This window comes from Azolla caroliniana, unplaced genomic scaffold, assembly GCF_043228905.1.
Source record: "Azolla caroliniana isolate FFs.n. ecotype wild unplaced genomic scaffold, voAzoCaro1.0.p SCAF_2, whole genome shotgun sequence".
In the NCBI taxonomy this organism is placed as follows: domain Eukaryota; kingdom Viridiplantae; phylum Streptophyta; class Polypodiopsida; order Salviniales; family Salviniaceae; genus Azolla; species Azolla caroliniana.
Genome location: NW_028230437.1, coordinates 7,451,115 through 7,464,767, shown reverse-complemented (window position 1 = coordinate 7,464,767; position 13,653 = coordinate 7,451,115). Strand labels below are relative to the sequence as shown.

The 13,653-nt window shown below is 43.0% G+C and overlaps 2 protein-coding genes across 2 annotated transcripts; both read left to right on the top strand.

Annotated features, from left to right (window-relative positions):
* The first annotated feature begins 7,025 nt into the window (after positions 1-7,025).
* On the top strand, positions 7,026-7,458 carry LOC147867278 (histone H4). The gene has a single exon (XM_087339590.1). The coding sequence runs from the start codon at positions 7,097-7,099 to the stop codon at positions 7,406-7,408; it is 312 nt and encodes a 103-aa protein (XP_087195716.1). The 5' UTR covers positions 7,026-7,096; the 3' UTR covers positions 7,409-7,458.
* A 1,939-nt stretch (positions 7,459-9,397) lies between these two features.
* LOC147867277 (serine/threonine-protein kinase Aurora-2-like) lies at positions 9,398-13,633 on the top strand. Its single transcript, XM_087315069.1, has 8 exons — positions 9,398-9,574; positions 9,749-9,895; positions 10,785-10,880; positions 12,186-12,281; positions 12,392-12,488; positions 12,995-13,112; positions 13,218-13,290; positions 13,390-13,633. Exons 1-8 carry the CDS (start codon positions 9,398-9,400, stop codon positions 13,489-13,491), a joined length of 906 nt encoding a protein of 301 aa, XP_087171195.1. The 3' UTR covers positions 13,492-13,633.
* Positions 13,634-13,653: the final 20 nt, after the last annotated feature.

Genomic DNA, 13,653 nt, shown 5'->3' with positions numbered 1-13,653 from the left:
AATGATGTCGGCACCGCTTTGTTCACCAAAGGACAGAAGATTGAATCGAATATTGATCTCTAGTGCAAGCGGATCGGCCACGTCAATTACCAGAGGCTTCAAGACCTGCAAACGAAACAAGTTGTTTTCGGTTTGCCGAAGTTCAGTGGCTAGAAGGTCCAAATATGTGAAGCCTGCCAACTCGGGAAGCAACACCGGCTTCCATTCCCCACCGAACGAAACTGTAGCCGTAACAAGCGCGACCTTATTCATTCGGATGTATGGGGATCGGCACAAAACGTTAGTCATGGCAAGAGTTGATACTTCGTCTCCTTCATTGACGACTATAGCCAACACACATGGATCTACCTCATTGAGTGGAAGAGCGAAGTCTTCGAGTGTTTCTGGAACCTGCAAAGCTTGGTTGAACGGGAAACGGAGAGGAAGATCAAGTGCCTGCGGTCGGATGGTGGAAAAGAATACTTTTCCGGCCAATTCAACAGTTATATGCAACAAAAAGGAATTCGGAGAGAGTTCAGCTGTAGATACACATCAGAGCAAAACGGTGTGGCCGAAAGGAAGAACCGGTCGATTGTCAACGCGGCAAGGGCAATGTTGGAGGAGAAGAATATGCCCCATTTCTACTGGGCCGAGGCAGTCCGGACGGCCATCTATATCCAAAACCGGATCGGTGACAAGGTGTCCGCGCATGAGCTATATTTTGGGTGCAAGCCGAATTTGAGACAACTTCGGATATTCGGTAGCATTGCATATGTGCATGTGCGGATGAGAAGCAAAGGAAGTTGGATGCAAAGTCGGAGAAATGCATCTTGGTCGGTTACTCACATGAGCAAAAGGGGTATAAGTGTTATAACCCCCGGACGAAGCAGGTCGGAGTTAGCCGGGATGTTGAGTTTGATGAGACGACATCATGGTATGCCTTACCAGCTCCGACTTCCAACCCTGACCCGATACTGGAGGAAGAGGCTAGTGAGCATGAACCGGTCCAGTTAGAAGACGAAGGGTTCAAGACTCTAGATGTGAGTCCGGAATCGTTTCAGTTGAGCGGGCCGAACTTCCGACTAGGTCAGACAGACCAGTCGGAAGATGAACCGGTGAGTAGTGGAGACTCGGCCATGTTCCCCCCACGCAAGGAACTGAGGAGACAGTTCACGCGCAAGGAAAAGGGGAAGAGGAAGATGCCAGAGCACAAGACCGGCAATGGTGAGTCGGATCGGAGCGGATCCGACTCCAAAAAAGAAGAAGGCGGATCTTCGGCAACAAAGACCGAATCGGCCAAAAAGGGCCTCAAATCAGGTAATGATAAGTTACGCCGGTCTTCCCGCCAGAAGAACCCCATGAAGCAGTACGAGTACAATGAGTACATGGCGCATCATTATGCGTACATGACCAAGGTGGTGGAAGTGCGTGAGCCGGAGAGCTACGCAGAAGTGACAAAGGACGCAAATTGGCGTGCCGCTATGGAGGAAGAAATGCGGGCACTTGATGCCAACGACACATGGGACCTAGTCGACCCTCCCCAACACTGTAAACCGATCGGATGTAAGTGGGTGTACAAGGTAAAGTACAATACTGACGGTTCGGTTAACCGGTACAAAGCCCAGTTAGTGGCGAAGGGATACACGCAGACCCACGGAATCCACTATGACGAGACCTTCGCTCCAATAGCGAATATGACGACGGTTCGTGTGGTGTTGGCGGTTGCTGCGGTAAGGGGGTGGTATCTTCACCAGATGGACGTGAAGAATGCATTTCTTCAAGGCGATCTTGAAGAAGAGGTCTTCATGACCCAACCCCCTAGTTTCCAGTCGGAAATGAACAAGTCGGCGGTATGTCGGCTCAAGAAGTCACTTTATGGCCTGAAGCAAGCCCCCCAATCTTGGAATGCGAAGATCACGCACCGGTTGCGTAAGATAGGGTTTGTGGCCTCCAAGACCGACTCTTCGTTGTTCATCCAGCAAGGTTCAGACGATCCGGTTTGCATCTTGTTGTATGTTGATGATCTAGTCATCACCGGACCCAGACTTGATGAAATCAGCCGAGTCAAGTCCCAGCTGTCGGAAGCATTTGAGATGAAGGACCTGGGGAACCTTCACTATTTCCTTGGGATCGAGGTGATCCGAACCCCCGACGGCATATTGCTCTCACAAAGACACTATGTGTTGAATATGTTGTACAAGTTCGGCATGATGGAATGGTGACCGATCTCCACACCCCTAGATTGGAACCAGAAGCTCTGTCCCGACTCCGGACCGGCCTGCGATGAGAAACGGTTCCGAAAAATCATCGAATGCCTTATATATTTGACAATCATCTGACCCGACATTAGTTATCCGGTCGGCGTGATTAGCCAATATATGTAGAAGCCAATCATCAAGCACCTTCTGTGCGCGCATCGAATTTTGCGATATGTGAGTGGCATGAAGGATCGAGGATTGTTATACCGGCATGGTATAACCAAAGAGCTAGTCGGTTATACCTATGCCGACTAGGTCGGTGATGCATCGGATCGTCGATCCACCTCTGGCTACATGTTTTCCCTTAGTAGCGCGGTTGTTGCGTGGAGCAGCAAAAAGCATCCAGCAGTGGCCCTTTCGAGCACTGAGGCTGAATACCGGGGCGCTACCGTTGCCACATGTGAAGCCATTTGGCTTCGGCGACTGTTGCAAGACCTGCGGATCGAGGTGCCAACCCGATCCTGATCGACTGCGACAACATAAGCAACATGCAACTCACCAAGAACCCCGTATTTCATGCTTGCACAAAGCACATAGAAGTGCACTACCACTTCGTGCGTGAGCATGTTCTGAGCGGTGAAGTCGAACTTTGGTATGTTCATACGGATCGGCAAGTTGCCAACATCTTCACCAAACCGCTCGGATCGGACAAGTTGCAACACTTCACCGAAAGTCAACGCCAACACGAAGGAATCGACGAATCGACAAGCGTCGAAGTCACAGCAGCGAGGGAGCTTGGGCTTGTTGAGCAGACAAGCCGACCGAGGAGGTCGAGGTGCGCAATATTAGAAGGGTCGCGGCAAACGGGACCGGACCGGACGAGGAGCGCGAGCGAGGCAGAGTGACGCCAGAAGGAACCGGGTGGAAGGACTAGCTACCATGAAGACTGACACTATGATCCGATCTCAAGTTGAGCTTGAGGGGGAGTGTTGAGCGGCAAGCTCAACTTGATCCGGATTGGCTGAATAAGCCTGAGTCGGATCGGCATCTGGAAGGATGAGCCGGTGCGGAAGCGAGCCGGTGAGCTGGGGAGCCGGTTAGCCGGATCAAGCAATAATCGGAAACCTAGTAGCAACCTAGACTACTAGGTAGTTAATGTCTCGTAGTTAGTGTCAGGCGCTCGTGTGAGCATTGAAGTACACTATACTTTTGTTAGTCCTCTTAGGACTTGTATAAATAGTGTTGTTGAGCACGTTGTATGCATTGAGAATTTCACAGAGTTTTTGATAATAGATTTAAGTTGTTCGGCTCTTTCTCTCTCTCTCTAGCGTACCTTCTGTGTGTGTTAATCTCTCTCTCTCTGTTGCTATCCGGCTAAGTTGGTTGTCTAATGCTTCCGCACCTTCGTTTTCACATTCCGGATGCCAATCCGAATACGGTTGAGCTTGCTCGCTCAACACTCCCCCTCAAGCTCAACTTGAGGTCAGATTGTGGTGTTAGTGTCTTTGGCAGCCGGTTCTTCTACCCGGCTCCTTCTGGCGTCGCTCCGCCTTGCTCGCGTTCCTCGTCCAGTCCGGTCATGTTTGCCGTGACCCTTCTGGTTCTGCGCACCTCGACCTCCTCGGTCGGCTTGTCTGCTCAACAGGCCCATTTTAGCTCCCTCGTTGTTGCGACTCCGACGCTTGTCGACCCGTCGGTTCCTTCGTGTTGGCGTCGACTTCCGCTTGGCCTTTAGTTGATCTGGTTTCTTCGAATCCAACAGTAGAAGCGAATCGACTGTCTCCGATTCGTTCCCGCTCTTGTCTGAGTCGGTGTTCTCCAACTCGTCTTCTAGTTTTAGGCCCTTCACCACATCAAACCATGTCCTAGTTTTGGCCTTTTTCTTTCGGTCGACTCTATCGCCGCTGCCACTCATTCCGACTTGTACGGATGTGTCAACTTCCTTCGTCGACTCGGTCCTTTTTCCTTTTGTTTCCCCCTTTGTTAGTTCTTTCTTCCTCTCAGGCTCCTTGTTTGGTGCCCTTCGTTCCCTTTCCTTTTCTCCTCCTCAAGTGCAGCACGTCGAGATGCTGAACACCAAGCATTTCGGTGAAGTGAGTAACTCTGTTTGGCGCCATAATGGTGACTAAGATGACCACCAATGTGAGTTCGTTGTGCTGCACAGCTTCAACCGGGCGTGCCAAATTGTGTTGCCTTCCTTCTCGGAGGCGACACCTTCGATTTCCTAGCCGAAATTGGACCAAGAGTTGTGGTACGTGGTGGTCAAGGCGATACCAGAAAACAATATTTCAAATATGTTACGTAAGGGAGGTCTCTTCATATAGAGTGTTTCACCACATCAATTTCATAGGGGACAACAATCACATAACACCAACACAAGAAATAGACCCAAAACTATATGTATTACGAGTAGGTAATGAATACAGTTACACAACTCACAACCGGAATTAACAACGAAGTGATAGTATTACCTAGACCCTCAGAATCCCATAATCACGGGTTATAGTTCCCTTCTTCCCTTTGCTCTCCCCCTTGTCTCATTCTCCTGTTCTTCTTTTTATAGCTTTTCCTTTCCTCTTTACTTCAGCGCACTTTGGTTCTTCCCGTTCTTGGTTGTGCATACTGCGGTTGTCTTCGTTCCTTACGGTTGTTCCCCTACTTTGACCTACTTCCTCTTACGTTTCTTTGAATTACCATTTTGGTCCATGGACAACAACATTCATTGACATCTTCCAAACATCATATAAACTTTTTGCATCTAAATTGTTACATGGCACCCTTGCCTCGCTTTAAACTATGACATTAGTTGAGTAAACACGTTATTTGAGTATTAATGATCAAAATTATAAGTTAATTAAAGAAACTATTTGCTATTGGGTGTTAGTGTCTAGTTCGAGTTCTAGTAATGAAGGAGCGAACTTCTTGTCAATGCTTTGACTATCTCCATGCCCGTATTTAACAACCCTTCCATTACTACTTAAGGATTTAGGTCCCTTACCTCTTCCAAGCATGACATCGAGGATCAATTCTAATGCTAAATCTCATGGGTCAAGGGTAGTATAGTTGGGAAAGTAGTTGTTCTCATGGGAACCATCACAACCGTGTAGGATCCATGATCCATGGGAATACATGGTGGTTTGGGAGCCTTATATGTCAAACTATATAAAGGGAACTAGACACCCACTTCATTATGATTTCTTGTGACCTTTTTGAGACTCCATTCGTGATTCCAAGCTCTCTTTTTCGGATTCATTGTTCATGCACCATGATATTAACACAAGGTAATATTGGGTGGTACAAGACACCTATGGTATTTTATATGCATGGTTATAAAGTGCCCTTAATCCATTCTTTTCCTTAATATCTTATTATACTCTTGCTCATCAAAAGTTCAATTGATAATAAAACCATTCCCCGTGCTCAACCCCTGAGAGCTAGTTGTTTTAGACGACCAATTGGCTAGCTTGTTGGTCCTCATAGTAACCATGTTACACGACTTGGAGCAGTTGACTTGCCTTGGTGACACCATTGCTCGAGTACGTCCAACAATTTTCATGGATAAACTTTGTGCTCCATCATCACATTTGTATGACATAATATAAAACACTCAAAACACCCAAATGTATACATGATTCAAGAAGATGACAATTCTACAAGTTGTATAAGTCATTGATTGAACTTTATGCAAGTATGCATGATATAGTTTATGAGTTGCATGTCAATCCAGGTGTAAGACAATTTTCCATTATTATAAGTTGATTGTGGATAAATTATGAAATATTACTATCTTCATTGTTAAGGTGACATAATGTGTGCGTGAATATATGTTGTGCCTAGGAATCAGATGGCATGTGGGCGGTTATGATATATTGGTTGTGATGTGTGCATATTTCCCAAGCACATAGGGACAACAAAATTGTCTTTCTTGCTTCATTTATGTGATGGCTATTTTCAAGGAAATGATTAAGGGCAAGTGACACAGTTTTGAATAATATGCTATGCATGCTAAGTACAAGTTTTATCTGAATTTAGAGACACCTTTCACCTACATGTTAGATTTACCTTTATGTCCCACATTTCTATATAAATTCATCAACTTCAACAAGGGTGGAAGGAGTAAAGTGCACGCTGGTTGACTGATTGTCACGTGAAACTCGATAGTCTCCATCATTTGATCCAATCTCTTTTTGTCTACACTAAAACAGTTCATTAAGGATGCATATTTGTAGCAACTTCAAAAGATATTACCTTTTGGAAGAATGGCTTAATGAATTTGAGACTCAATTGCTACTCATTAATGACTAACAAATAATTCCCTAAGAGACATGGAAAGATATGCGTACCATCTAAACAAGGCATACATTGACTTCTTTTCTTATACATATACATATAATAGGATATAATGTTTGATTGGTAGGGGGAGACAATGTGTTCGTTGATCGAAGTCTTGAGCGATTGGGGGGTTCAGTTGAAATTTTGGAGAGTGTCCCGTTGGCCTTTACGCATGGGTGACAAATGCAAACATGTCCAACTAACATTGGGGCTAATGAGGGAAATGCATATGATAATAGCGATAATTCATAGTGTGGACTCTGAAGTGAGGAATATGTATGTATAGGGACGGGACAGACGGGCTCAAGTGTGAACATCGTGGGATGCATGCAAGGCAATCCAGACCGTCGGTTTCGAGAAGGATCCTGCGCCGTTGGATGACGATCTCATCGAATTTGAAATTTGAAATCTTGTTTTGGGCGGGAAAACGAGGGGAGCCAAGCCAGCCCCCCCCCCCCCCCCCTTCCCTTATAAATTTGCAGAGCTTCGCCATCGCCATAGCCAGAATCATCTCTGTGTTTTCTCTTCGTTTCGATCCGCCTCTCATCTCTGCATCTGCAGTCATCACATAATCCTTCTCTGTCGCAATGTCTGGGCGTGGTAAAGGCGGGAAGGGGCTTGGCAAAGGTGGAGCCAAGCGCCATCGCAAGGTCCTTCGAGACAACATCCAAGGCATCACCAAGCCTGCAATCCGTCGCCTCGCCCGCCGTGGTGGCGTTAAGCGCATCAGTGGCCTCATCTACGAAGAGACTCGTGGGGTCCTCAAGATCTTCCTGGAGAATGTAATCAGGGATGCTGTGACTTATACAGAGCACGCGCGAAGGAAGACTGTGACTGCAATGGATGTTGTCTATGCCCTCAAGAGGCAGGGAAGGACTCTCTATGGCTTTGGTGGATAGGAAGGGAAGGCGCACTCTTTCACGCCTGCCATCATCGTTTTTATATATCTGCTTTTCCCCGTTTCCCCTAATTGCAATGGTGTTTTTGAACACCACCATTACTGTGCTGATTTACTCGCCCGTTTGTGCGATAATTGTGCGTGGTTTAAAATGATTGCGAATTCTTAAATTATAGAGGTTGCAAACCAAGAGCATAGTAAATGTTTTGAGTTCATCATTATATATTTGCCTTGCTATATTCACTTGAAAGTATGTTTGGTTCCTCTCGAAGATTGTACAGATGCTTACAAAAAGTCAATCCGTTTTATACAAAATGAACAGATGTGGCCCGTCAGTTCTTGTATTTGATGTGAACATTTCGATACTTTGGTTGTCTGCTTTTGGTGAACTTAAGTTTTCTTGAATTTCTCCTGTTTAGGTTCCCTTGATGTGGAGTGTTTAATTTTGTGCCTTCGAATTATGATAGTTTAATGTATCTAATGGTGACTAAGGATTGAACCATGGCTGAAATTTTGGTTCTTCTAATTGTCATAAATCGGGATCATTCTTTGGTGATGCAAATTAACGGGTCCCAAATCACATCACAACCAATTCTTATGCAAATCTTTACACATGGCATACTTTCTCAATGTTATAGCCGTCAAGTATGAGGTGGTTGATCTAAATTTCTTTAACCAATCTATGGGGTTTTTAGACGTCTAAGGTGATATTCTGTCCATTGTTGCCTCGACGTGCTGAATCTTAAGGGTCTGCCATTGCTGCTCTATTGTTACCACATTGAGCTGAAGGTTTATTAACATGTATATAGATTGAATCCTCTCCATAGCTTGAATGGCGTCTGGACATATGTACCTAGCAATGACCTATTTAACTGAACTTGTAATCCTTATTTTGTTGCTCAGGGAATTGTGTTTGGCATTGATACCATACTTAAATGTATCATCCATTTCCTCTTATAAATACCCCCACTTATGTCCGATCTTGTGTATATGTACAACCACCCCAATCCTGTAGTCACTTTAAAGCTGAGGTTTTGATTTCCTTGCACTATTGATTTCTTCTCTTTTCCACCAGCTATCCTTAAGTTCCTTAAAGCTATATACTTCATATCGGCAATCTCGAAATAATCATGTACGCACCTTAATTATTTTAACATGGTAACAAAAACTTGCCGGTATAACTGGATAAGGAATTTGTCAAATAGTCTAGGAGGAATCAAAAGCTTACGAAATCCATCTTAACACAAGAGATGGCATGGTGTCAACATTTGTGAACCTATTGGCAATGATGGTAATATTGGAAAACCAAAACTTAATGGAGGAATTAGGAAAGAAGAATGTGAATTCCAATGAGAAGATGTTCATATACAAGCTCTAGAAGGGGTCATGAAAAAAACCATAGGGGACAAGCATACGATGACAAGCAGACACATGGCATAACGAACATATCCTTTGCTCAATAGATATACCTTTATACTACCTATCTCTTATCTCCAACGAATGTGACGAGGTGTGGAGGCTGGCAGTGATGCATCTCCATCCATTACAATGATGGATATCCATAATTTCCACAAAGTAGCATAAATCCATCTATAGCGAGAGAGATTTGGAGGAAGACAATCTCAATCATAGGCGGGATCTTTTCGATTCGGTCGATGTCGTCATAGTCTTTCCAAGTCAGAGAGAGATAAGCATGGAATGGGTTTCTTCATTCCAAGGTTTCTTCTGGGTCTAAAAATATAATACCATGTCACCATCACACTCACCATTACCGTTTCCACACTAGGAAACCCCGAGAGATCATACCATACCAAGCTCTGGCATACGCGTGCCCAATGTCCACCTCGTCCTCGTCGTCTCGGGGGGGCCGAGAAGACAATGTGAGGCGGATGGGCGGCTTGGGTTTCTCTTGTGTGTGTGTGTGTGTGGCCCCCCTGCGCATTCCCTGCTTATTTCTAGACATGTCCGGGGCAGAGCCTAGAGCAGAGGAATGGTGGATTTCATGGCTTCTCTGCCTCAGATCAAAGAGAATGGCGTACCCTCCAGAGACGACGTCGATGATGAAGTCAAGAAGCGATCCCGGTTCTGGTCTTTGAATGATTTCGACATAGGAAAGCCCCTCGGAAGAGGCAAATTCGGAAATGTTTACCTCGCCAGAGAGAAGAAGGTTAGGCGTTTGCCACTCTGTTTTCTCTCCACTTGTCATCCTTCTCTTCTTGCATTCCTTATTGCGATTTTAGTTTCTCTCGACGTTTTACTGTCTTTGATGCTTTTCCTTATTCCTATGTTCCTTTCTTCTTTGTCTTGGTTCAATGGTCCTCTGTTTCCTTCTTTGTTGCAGAGTAAGTATATTGTGGCTCTTAAGGTCCTCTATAAGCATCAGCTTCAAAAATATAACGTTGAACATCAATTGCGCCGAGAGATCGAGATCCAAAGCCATCTCAGACATCCCAACATTCTTCGTCTATATGGATATTTCTATGACGAGGTATTACTAACCTTCTCCAAACTGCACATTTATGTATGTATGTGTATATATATATATAGGTCCATCATTAGCATGCATATGTATTTATCCATGTGTATATCGATATATCTGAACGTATGTGTAGGTATGCACGTAGATTCATGTTCATGTACATCACGAACAATAATTATGATTTGCAATCTGGCAATGAGTGTATATATGTATACACATATTTAGCAATGGAGCATCCGATTCTCTGAAAATACAACATTCATTTCTCTTATGGCTACTGATATGTATATACATCATGGATGGATTCTACCGATTAGCTCAACAAAGCAGTAGATTTTTAATCAAGTGGGGATTTTTACTTGTACTTTTAGCATTCCTTGACTTGAGTGTTTCCATTGCTGGTCTTTTGGGGATCTTATATACATGCATTTATATTTATCCTTATGATTCTCCGTGAAAGCTCACAATAGTCATTGCCTGCATGTATACATGAACTTCCATATAGTTTTGCAAAGCGATATGCTTTTGATTTAGTAAGTTTTTCATGACTGTATCTCACTCTTACATGCAGTATTTGTTGCCTTGAATGTGACCTTTACCAGCATTGTGGACACTATCCATGCATACATTGTGAATTGTTTCAATGGATATTGCTATGTATTTTCATTCATTCAGTGTACGTTTTATAATCTTACATCAAAGGGATACTTGCATACATAGCAACCTCCTTTGTATATATTTGATCTTTGCATATCATCTCACATATCTTAGAGAGTCAATGAGGCCACAGATTATCAACACATGCAACCGAAGATATCTAATGTTTTCCTGAAATATATGAATGCATATGTTTGAGCTAACATTGTCGACTTATAAAAATTGTCCATGTCAATTGCAGACTCGGGTTTACCTGATTCTTGAGTATGCAGCAAAAGGGGAACTCTACAAGGAACTCCAGCTTCAAAAGATTTTCGATGAGCAAAGAGCTGCAACTGTGAGTAATATACGAAAAAAATGTATAATATACAGGAACACATTATTCAAAGAGCTGTTTTGACACATACCCTATTGGTAATTTCATAACTCTCGGATAATTCTTCAATAACAACTTCATAACCACCTTTACCCTCTCTACGGATGAGGAACGGCATGGTAAACGACGAAATGCTTCGGGGAGCTGAAAATAGGCAAAGCATGGATCTGGAGATTCCCGAATGGGTTAACCTTCCGAACTGCCTGCTGAATCCATAGGCAGGTGAGAGGCAACCATCAAATTGAAACATCTCAGTAACTGAGAGAATAAGCAAATGTGATTCCCCTAGTAACTGCGAGTGAAACGGGAATAGCCTAAACCATGAATGCAGGGTTGTCGGAGAGCGATGAGGGTTTTGTCTTGCTAAGCGAAGCAGTGACACATATATAACATACAAGAACACAAGTTGAAACCCCACAAAGAATATATAAAGTGTATTAGATTAGAAACATTCAAAACATAAGGCATAAGGATTCTCAACAATGTCATGGGAGACATGACAAACATGTCATGGAACCTCTTGAGGAAAAACCTTAATAATTGATATGTAACAGAAGTTGCCCAGTATTCTAATCATTACAAATGATCCTGAGTGACTATAGAGCCCTGTACCAGACCCTTGCCAAAAAAAGATGACCGTATGCCCAAAGGTACCATGCTAAAATGTAAAAGAGATGGCAAGTGTTGTTTTATGAGCAGGGAATCATAATTGTAGATAGTTGGTGACTTGTTGCTTGAAACGAATTGCGTGGGGACTTAGTCCAGAGTACATGAAGAAGGGTTTCCTCCCTTTGTCGATACCCTACAAGAAGTGGCCACTGCAATTTCCTTGATTATAATAACACGCCAACATACAAGTTCACACATATACATTACCAAAGAAATAGACATTCCTGAAGAACCAATGAATTCTTTCGAACCCTTCGGCGCTGGTTTTTGAAGCAAATAAGCCACATAATTACAAAATGAATCCAGTGATGATTTGACTGCAATCCCATCTTTACATTTTTGGCTTATGGAGTCCATAGATGCTATCTAGGTGATGACAATTGGTATCAAGCTGTATTTCATTCAATGATGGAGGCAGGGACCTACATATTGTCTAAAGTAGGCTGTTGAATGATGCCACAGGGCCAGGGTGTGTAATGTACATCAAGGCCATCTGTGACAGCATCTGCTATAGTCTTTATACCTTTGTTGGCTTTTTGTAATGCCTGTGATATCTTCCTAACTTTTAGTATTTGCTTCATGTTGTGCTAATTGCAGTACATAGCATCATTAGCAAAGGCCCTGATCTATTGCCATCAAAAGCATGTTATTCACAGAGACATCAAGCCAGAAAACTTGTTGATAGGAATTAAGGTAGTACCTATTGAAGCAGATTCCTTTACTTTTTCTATGGCTTTATATACAAATTGGAGAAGTTTGCATTAGCTTGCAGGGTCCTAAGATTTGCTGGTTGATCCTTTCAGGGAGAATTGAAGATTGCTGATTTTGGATGGTCTGTTCATACTTTCAATAAGAGAAGGACATTGTGTGGAACTTTGGACTATCTAGCACCTGAGATGGGTATGTATATATAACGACAGCAACATCTATCTGCATAAAATCTAACATTCGGTCAATGGCAATGGGCATTTAAGTCGATAAACTAAGAGGAAGTTTCTGCCCAAGTTTTACGGGCAATTTATTTGATGTGAATGCTAGGTAGCTAATAATGCAATTTGAGACAAGTAAAGGAAATGTGCCATGTTGGTATTTGTCCTTGAAAGAAGTAGAGTGTGCAATATGACACTGATAGCTTATTGTACACTGCCTATTTGATATGAACTTATTGCCAGTAGATGCACAGTTTGGATAGCTATCGTCTGGAAGCAATATCAAAGGTTGTGAATCTATTAAGTGGTATTGTCTATCAATTTGCATATTTTCCTGTAGTGGTGGTTAGCTTAAGATACTCCCAACACCACACACTTAACCAAAAAGTGTTTGATAATTGTACCTATACATTTGATAGTTGTTTCTTTCTGAATGTCAATGTTAAAAGATGTTTTATTTCTGCTTTTCGTTTGCAGTGGAAAGCAAGGAGCATGATTCAGGAGTAGATATCTGGAGCCTAGGAGTTCTTTGCTTTGAGTTTTTGTATGGAATCCCACCCTTTGAAGCACATAGCCATTCTGACACATACAAACGGTAGTTAAAATAAAGTATACATTTGGGTGGGCTTGAAACCATGTTCCATCTTCATTTCCATATTATTTGTTTTTTTATCTTGTAATTCCCCAAGAGTATTTTCAGGATTATAAGGATAGATATTAAGTTTCCTTCAAGGCCTTCAATCTCTCCTCAAGCAAAGGATCTCATTACTAAGGTATTACTTTGCTCATATTGTATTTTTGGTCACACCTGTTTCAGTATACAGTAATCTGTATATGCTTAATTTGTGTTTTTTTCCTTGTTACTTGAGCAGTTGCTGGTTAAAGAGTCTTCGCGTAGGCTTCCTTTGAAACATGTTCTTACTCATCCATGGATTGTGGTTAATGCTGACCCTAGTAGTTTACAGGGATTGTAATGTTCAATCAACTACGTACGTATATACCACTATCATGTTGTATTGGCCATTGATTCTTTCCAATTTATATACCCAACAAAGGGCATTTCTTATTGATTTTGATACACAATACCAGTACACAAACTGGCCTAGAGAGTTGTGTGTACCTCTCTCTATATATAT

What these genes read in the sequence shown, in the direction of transcription:
- LOC147867278 (XM_087339590.1), top strand. Translation starts at nt 7,097, where the DNA reads ATGTCTGGGCGTGGTAAAGGCGGGAAGGGGCTTGGCAAAGGTGGAGCC.
- LOC147867277 (XM_087315069.1), top strand. Translation starts at nt 9,398, where the DNA reads ATGGTGGATTTCATGGCTTCTCTGCCTCAGATCAAAGAGAATGGCGTA. An exon ending in ACCTCGCCAGAGAGAAGAAG is followed by an intron (nt 9,575 to 9,748) that starts GTTAGGCGTTTG and finishes TCTTTGTTGCAG; the next exon opens with AGTAAGTATATTGTGGCTCT. An exon ending in ACTTGTTGATAGGAATTAAG is followed by an intron (nt 12,282 to 12,391) that starts GTAGTACCTATT and finishes TGATCCTTTCAG; the next exon opens with GGAGAATTGAAGATTGCTGA.